This window comes from Octodon degus, unplaced genomic scaffold (genome assembly GCF_000260255.1).
Source record: "Octodon degus isolate 3935 unplaced genomic scaffold, OctDeg1.0 scaffold00016, whole genome shotgun sequence".
NCBI classification, from domain to species: Eukaryota; Metazoa; Chordata; class Mammalia; order Rodentia; family Octodontidae; genus Octodon; species Octodon degus.
This window is the reverse complement of record NW_004524592.1, coordinates 20,726,696-20,735,182: the sequence shown is the minus strand read 5'-3', so window position 1 is coordinate 20,735,182 and position 8,487 is coordinate 20,726,696. Positions and strand designations below refer to the sequence as shown.

General features: G+C 41.7%; 1 protein-coding gene across 2 annotated transcripts in view; it reads left to right on the top strand.

Moving 5' to 3' along the window:
* Egf (epidermal growth factor) overlaps window positions 1-6,768 on the top strand; it is an 89,654-nt gene extending 82,886 nt beyond the window's left edge. For both annotated transcript variants that reach the window (XM_023710001.1, XM_023710000.1), the window contains 2 exons: window positions 3,165-3,270; window positions 5,690-6,768. In XM_023710001.1, the coding sequence (XP_023565769.1) occupies window positions 3,165-3,270; window positions 5,690-5,892 (309 nt within the window). In that variant the 3' untranslated portion in view covers window positions 5,893-6,768. The remainder of the gene's footprint in view (window positions 1-3,164; window positions 3,271-5,689) is intronic.
* The last annotated feature ends 1,719 nt before the right edge of the window (window positions 6,769-8,487 follow it).

Genomic DNA, 8,487 nt, shown 5'->3' with positions numbered 1-8,487 from the left:
TTCTTCTTTTGAGTTCTTATACTAGGGAAACTATATGATATTTACACATGTGTGTCTGGTTTATTTCACTTATGAGTATATCTTCAAGTGGCATCCACTTCAATATAAAGCCTTCAAGTTTATCATTCTTTATAGCTGAGTAATACTCCATTGTATAACAATACCCCATCTTTTTCATCTATTCCTCAGGTGATGGGCATCTTGGTTGTTTACAAGATTTGGCTATCACAAATTGTAGCACCAGAATTTAATGGCACAAGATCTGTAGAGAGGGGCTGGGGAGATGTTTCAGTGGAATAAGTGCTTCCCTGGCAAGCACGGGGCCTGAGTTCAATCCCCAGTTCCACCAAAAAAAAAAAAAAAATCTGTAGAGAATTATTTTTTTCTTTCTTTCTTTTTTTAAAAATGTATTTAGTGCAGGGTCTACAGGGTCTCACTACACAGATCAGAGTTTAGTCATGTTCGTTTTCAACCTCCCAAGCTCTAGGATTAGAGGCACACACCACCATGACCAGTCTCAGTTGCCAGCTCAGCATGCCCCAAGGGTGGGGTTGGCACAGCACGCCAGGGATCAAACCCTGGTCACTGCACCTGCTTTGGTCCACTAAGCTATCTTGTAGGAAATTATATTCTATCATATACCTTCTTCCTATAACTTAAGACTTTTTTGGTGTGCTATGTAAAGTTTTCCTCTAATTTTAAATTGTGCTTTTTGAATATTTTTGAAACTCCAGAGTATGCTCCTGGTTTTCTTACATTTTCTTTTCCCTAAGTCCATAAACTTCAGTAACAAAATAGTTGCCAGATTTAACAAAAATACAGAATGTCTTAATTCATAATTAAAGACCAGGTTTTAATCCAGTGTCAAATATGAGTTTTCTGACTGGGTATCCTATATTTGATCCGCCAGCCTAGAAATTTTCCAGTGGGCATAGTAGGGCTATGAAATTCAACATGCTTTGTAGGTTCCCCACTTCAGTACTGGTCTTGAGCACTAGAGGGCAGATTGGGATGGGGTCGGCTCTTGGATGCTGTTTTAGGGCAGTTTCCATTTTCAGAAACTTGTGAGATAACTTGGCATATACTTTGTGTGTGCTGCTGGATCTTTTGGAAGAGCCTGGCATATGTAGCAGGTCCGTGGAGGACTGAAGCCTGAGGGGAAACTGTTAGGAAGAAGCCCCAGAGGGGCTGTGGCGGTGTTTGGCCTCCACACCTCATTTCCCCACTCTCCAGCCCCCACCTCATGCTTCTGCCCCAGACAAGTGCTCTCTTGTGGCTGTGGGCACTTACCTGTCCCTGCCTGCCATAGGAGTCCAGTGTTTGCTTAAGGATTGAGTTGAACCTGTTTATGGAATTAGAATAACAAGCGCAAGTTCTAGCTGTAGAACTTACAGTTCGACATGGCCTTAGCATCCTCTCCAGTGCAAGGGCCTCAGATCAGATGATCTCTGAGAGGCCCTCTGTCTCTGTAAGTTATCTAAATGTGTGATTCTAGGAGGACTTAGCTACTGAACATGTTCAGGGCTTTAAGGCCTTGTGGCTGGATTTCCAGACCACCCACATTGCACTTGATCGTTCACGTGGCATTTCTTTTGGGCTTTGGAGTCCAGGTTTAATCCATCTCATTTAGATGATGTGGAGGAAGGAGCACAATCTGTGTGTGTCGTTATGAAAATCAAAAGCACTTGCTGCCGTCAAGAGCAGCCTGCTGGCCAGGAGCTGTGCTGGGGCTCTGTCCTCTCCAGCCTTTGTCACTGCCATCCTCAACCTTGGCTGCTGCACATGCCAGGGACAGTGGGGGAGAGCTGAGCACCCAAGCTGGGAGGAGAAGCAGCAGAAACAAATCTGGTTCTGTCGGCTGCCTTTCCCACCCCAGCCCAGAATTCGGCACAGCGTTGGAAAATTGGCAGTGCAGAAGGTTGGAGTTTGATTGAAGCCAGAAATAACGGGCCTGTGGCCTTAACAGTAGGGCCTGCACCAATTCTGCAATGCATCGCTGCAGAGAAGCCATTAATGAGGAGAGACAAAGGGTGAGGAGTGCTGTGAGAGAGGAGAGAGGAAAACTGTGCTCTTGAGCGTCGCCCTTTTATTACCGCCTTGTCCCTCCCCACTCCTGACTGAGCCTGCTCATTATCCCTCCCTGGTCTCCTCAGTGAGAAGCAGGAGCAGAGGGTTTTTTTCTTCCTAATCTCTTTTCCACATGTTGTTACTGAACTGCGGCCCTTCACTGTGGAAGCCCTGTTTCTGAGCCAGTGGAGCACGCTGGTCCTGGCCCAGGTGACTGATTGGAAAGGGAGGGCTTCATCCTGGAGCACGGATCACTTCTTACCTTTTATTGCTGGCCTGTTTTAATACCTAATCTGTCTAGCCCGAATCTGACTATCCAGTGGCTGTCCCCAGCCTACACTGCAAGTGCTGCATCAGTCTCAAACATTGTAAATAGTAACAAAAGCAATCATTTTGTTGACTAAAGAGAATGTTTTCTGGGCCTTCCTTTTAGGATTTTTGTTCTGATGCAATTAAGTCACGAGAAAATATAGTACTTGTACTTAGTTATTAGTGTATACTTGCAACCTCAAATTACTCAGAAGTGGATAGTATATTTAAATAAATTGTGTTTGTTTGGGTGTGTTTAAAGTAGCATTTACATTTCTCAGGCCAGTGCTTAGAATATTCAATGAATTCTTGTGATACTTGTAGTAAAATGGTAGCACCCAGGGATCCATGACTCAAGTGTTAGGAGCCCACATTTATAGTATACTCTTTAGTAAAATATATTGGTAGTAGGCAGGCATAGTGGCTTGTGCCTATAATCCTGGCACTTTGGTAGGCAGGAGGATGGCAAGTTTGAGTGCAGCCTTGGCAATTAGCATCTTAGTGAAACCCTGTCTCAAAATGAAAAAAGAGTTGGGGTGTTGCTCATTTCAATGTCCTTGAGTTCAATCCTAAACCCCTTCCCCCATTTCCTAATTGCTTTAGTAGAAAGTAATGTAAGGTTTCTGACTGAAAATGGAATGTTGTTTCATTAGCCAAAGAGAGAAATTTGACAGAACTTTTTTCCAACTTTCATTTTCCATTGGATAAATGTAGCAATCCATAGGTGGTGATTAATGCACGTTGATATATTGTGAATTACAACAGTATCTCCTCTCTCTTTTATGCAGTTTGTAGTCTTAAAGGAAGATCAGAACTTCAGGAATCTGAGTCATCCTGTGTCTGGCCAGAATGGCCAGATGGCAGATGGGGGCCAGGTTTCTTCTCTGGAGCCTGGTAAGTGATTATTTATACCTGGAACTGGAGGGTTCTCCAGTGAAAAGTTTCATCTCTCCACAAAAACAACAAAACTGTATAAGCATGTGAGCAGTTTGGCTGTACTGAACTGCATGGGACTTTAGAGAAATTGATTGGAGCTACATTTCTGTATTATACAAGAAGACCATGTTGAAAATCACTCTCCTGTTGTGGGGACAAAAATCTGTGACACTCACAATGTAGAGAAAGAGAGGTTTATTTGAGCTCACAGTTTCAGAGGACTCAGTCCATGGATGGTGGACACCAAGACAGAAATGGCATGGTGGCAAAAGCTGTTCACCCCGTGGCTGCCAAAGAGCAAAGAGAGTGCAAAAAGGGAGGTGCCCAGGGACAAAAATACACCCTTCCAGGTCATGACCCCAGTGACCACCTACCTCCTCCAGTCAGGCCCCATCTCCTCACTACAAGCTCTGAACTGATCATGAACCAACCCACCAGTGAACATAGAACCACATAACCTCATCCTGTCTTGGAAAGCCCCCTTAGGAACAATTGAGACTTTGGGGAGAGCATTTCAAATCTAAATCTTAACACCATGTTCACTTAAAACTCTAGCCATACAGTGGTCTCCTAGATCTTTTGAGCAAGTAGACAGTGACGCCTTACATTGGACTAGGTAGAGTTTTGAGGGGTTAGGGCTTACATGGATACAGTTCTGTAAATGTAGCTTATACATGGTCCCAAGAAAGTGGGTGTTGTGTCCTAGTGGGAAGTGTTCTTGTGAGGATAGGTTGGTCTTGGGGCTGTCCTGGGAATTTCAGAGTTGCAGGTCTTACAAGAGGCTGGACCTCAGCCAGATTGCTGGCGGGTTGTGAAATCCAGCCAGGTCACTGAGGAAGCATGAAATTTCCTCAGGTTCCCAGCCAGTTTGGAAATTCATTCTGCTTCAGGGAGAAATAGAGGTAAATACCCTTTGATAGAAGACTTTTTCCAAGAATTATATTATAATGAGTCTCTTGGGCCTGGGCCTCTGATATCATTGTTCTTTTTTTACAACCCAGAGGATATTTTGAAGCAAGTTTTTTCATAATCCTTTGGGAAGGTGTAGATAATCTTCAAGCCAATAAAAACAGTTTCTCTGCTAATAAAATAAGCCAATAAAATAGCAGCTTTACTTACATTTTCCTTCATGCTTATTACCATATATGTTTCTTCAGATTTCTTTATAGAGAACATAGGCCTCTTATTCTGGGAAAAAAATCATTCTAACTTCCACTCTTACACATATGCTGCTGGGTATCCCCAACCAATGAATTCAATACAACTTTGTTGGCTAATTTGATCAAGGCCTAGATATTAAGATACATTTAAAAATCAAATATGGAAGCTTTAGTAAATAATAAGAATTTTATATGCAGGCTAAAACTCTTGACTGAATAATTAAAAAGTTTAGTATTTTCTGAAGTTGCTTGGGCTTTTGTTACTACTAGAAAGTTACAAGATACCTTGTAGTTATGTATTACTTTTCCTTGATCAGCTAAAAGCACATTTTTAAAAATAAAGACACTTTTAATAGAGGTACATAAGTAGGACTCTGCAGGTCCATCAATAGAACAATGATTTGATAGGAACACGGTTACACACACACACACACACACACACACACACAAACCTAACAACTTACTGTTGCTAGCCTACTTTTTAGCAGTAGATTAGAATGTGTGCTTCTCTTGAGACAGGGTCTCACTAAGTAGTCCAGCCTGGCCTTCAACTCGATACGTTAGCTCAGGATGCCCTAGAACTTGGGATCCTCGTCCCCTAGCCCCCCAAGGGCTGAAATTGCTGGAGTGCACCATCATGGCCGGCTTAGAATGTCTGCATCTTTGTTTACTGTATTATAATCTGATCCATTTTCTGAGAGCCACTTAACCTGTCTTCCAGTATGAGAGACACATCCCTGATCATGTCCAGTGTAGGTACTGGATTAAAAGGCAGAGTGAAGAAGGAAATAAAGGTCAATTGAGACTCTCAACCGGCCCCTTCTCTGTACTTGGAAAGCCATAGAAACAGGAGGAGTAGAAGATCTGCAGAGCCGTCTTTGTTAACCTTTGCTGATGTTAACTGGCACAGGTCAAGTGCAGAACATCAGCTTGGGGTAGAGGACCATGCTGGGAAAAAGGAATACCAATGAGTTTAAAGCCAGAATTTGTTCCAAAGTCATCTGTGGCCCAGGTGGGAACATCAGAACTGCACAGAGAAAGCTCTAGAGCCATAGCAGGTAGCAGAGTTCTTTAAATCATCTCGGGCAAACAAGGCCATTTCAGAATAGTCCTGGAATGAGTGTATTTCTTACTTTAGGCTTGTACTGTAACCTCTATTATCAGGGCTTCTTGCTAATCTTTGTAAATAATGTGAGTACTGAAAACTTTTTCCATAGGATCAGGGCAAGCAACTTTGCAGAGACAGGAGCTCCGTATGTGTGGAATGGGCACAGAACAAGGCTGCTGGTTCCTGCTGCCCAGTGATAAGGAACCTGGTCACCAGGCTATGGAGAGAAGCTTTCACCTCCCCTCCTACGTGGCAAATTCCCATGCTGTGGGGATGCAAAAGCCCCAACCTCTCCAGTCAACTGACCCATGATGCCCAAAAAGAGGCCCATCTCCACCTCACCAGATAGAAATGACTCCCTGACAACCAGCTAGAAGGAAGGTCAAGAAAAAGCTGCCACCAGATGGCATCTTTGCTTTCAAAACTAGAAGAATTCTACAGATTTTGGTTCCACGGCCTCTGTGGCTGGTCACCTGCTCAACGGCCGGGAGACAGAGGCATAGCTGCGCTCCATTTCTTTCTTCAAGTGCTCCCACCACAGATTCTCAAATAAGGATAATCAGGAAAGTCACTAGGTCGTGCAGCAGCAGCAGCAGCTCCGGGATGGCTGTGCTTCACCTTCTGCTTGTCTCCAGCAGTCAGTACTCATAGATTTTTGGGTTTTCACTGACGCCTCAGAGGCTACATGGGGTTAAAGCAGGCCATCACCCTGGTGTAGCGGATGATAAAGTAAAAATAATTTCCTTTATCTGGATCAAGGGAACTCTTCGCTCAGTCTTGAAAGTTGGTTGGAATAGTGCAGTTACTGTTAAGGCACCTCCTAGCCATTTGATTTACCATTGGTGTGATCCTTGCTCATACTTTTACAGACAGAATTGCGATTAATTGATGAATGGTATAATAACTTACAGTCTGATCTCTTTAAAATTAGATTACTTACTTTTGTATTTTAAAATCCTTGAATGAAAACCTTTAATTTTAAAAGTTTTTCTCTGAACTTCCAATGTTTCTTAATCATGATTGTCCCTCCACCTCCGCATTCTCAGTGAGCGTGGGCTGTTCTTGTGTCGGCACACAGGTTGTACTGATGTTTAAACATGAGCGCATAATTCAATTTCCTAATTTATAGTCCTAATGGATAACTGTGTCGCCTAATTATTTAAATAAAATCAGCATAAAACATTGGCATTTTATTGTACACTTGGTTAAGTAGTTCTTTATAGTCCAAGGGGATGTTGCACTTGAACAAACATGGTTTGCCAAGCTTGTTACTGTAACTTTTAAAAAATATATTTGGAAACTATAACTTGATAAAATGAAATTTCACATAAATTCTAATTAAATATTTTCCTTACAGCCAAAATATTATTACTACATATAACACAACCTGCCTAATACAGAGCCTGGGTTGTTCGGGGCTTGGGATTTTTCAGTTTATGTATTAATTAGACCCCTTGTTTTTTCTTATGTTTCATTTCTCCTCAACTCGTGGGACTTTGGTTACACTAGAACCACCCAAAAAGGGATTGAGCCACAGGTTTCCAAGTGGACCCATTATAGAAATTTTGGTAAAGGTTTGGTCATACCTAGGATGACTTAAGCCTTGCGGATGTTAGGTAATTACTCAGTGTGACTCCTTTTCTTCAGCTAATTTCAATTTTTTTTGCGTAGTTTTATTTCAATTTGCAATTGATATCCAGAGCATCACAAGATCAATCTTTTATTTTTGATGAGTGAGCTGATCTCAGAAACACAATAGCTTGGGCTGGGGAGATAGCCCAACAGCATAAGCGCCTGCCTGACAAGCGCAAGGTCCTGAGTTCAATCCCTGGCACATCCCCGCACCCCCCAAAAAAGCTATATGTTCCTCTAGTTATCTTTCCTTAAATGTGAAGTTCTCTTTCCTCCAAAAGTGAATATTTTTCAATCCTAAAAAGTTTGGGTTACATTTTGGTAATTCAGCATCTCTTTTAGGTTTTTAGTGATAACTAAAAAATGATATGAGCTATGTAACATGCTATTATCTTTGAATTGGAAAATCTGCCTCATTTCCTTTGAGCTTTTCAGTGATAATACCTTGAAAATGAGACCATTTTAGGTCCTTAGCCAGGAAGCCTTGCTAGCTCCCTGGTCACATTAGAAAATAAGCACACTCTGTGTGCTTTCATCGATGTCACCTGAGGCAGTGTCTTCCTTTCCTGCAGCTTCAAATCTCCACCAGAAATACTCACCTCTATTTAAGTGTGTTTAGAAAAAGCATTTTTAATCTAAGAAATCTTATTTTCATTTTTCCAGTCAAAATTTTCTTTCCTAACTCTCATAGTCTTGTTATACACAATGCCCAACTAAGTTCTGCTTGACTAAATGTCACTTATTCCGTACATGAGCTTCCCTGTTAGTGCAATTCTCTGCGCTTATGTTAGTACCCTGAATTCTTTTGAAGCCACATGGTTCTGTTTCTATATACTAACTCTCATTTCTAACTTGTTCTCTTTTCATATAAATAAATGATCATTGTATGATAACTGATAGCAACACTACATAATAAATCTTAAAAATATGAAAACTTAAGAAAATCAACCAAAAATCTCGATGAAATGAAATCTAGTGAATTGAAGTAGCCATGAAAGGCATGATTTTATATTTTGCTATGTTTCTTTTACTTTCTTTTTTGTCTTAGCTCTTGAACTAAGAAGGCCTTCTCTGCACTGTTTCATCAGGAGCTTTTCAGTGCCAGGCAGCCTGAGGCAGGGCACTCCCCTCTTGCAAATTCAGCAGGACTTCTGTAGCTACCGGCCAGCAGCCAGGAAAACAGCAAGCTGCACACACTGCTAGTTTCATACTGTGTCAAGTAGGTAGGCTGTAACTGTTTTCCCTTAAGTTCATCCTGTACATATTTAAAGATAA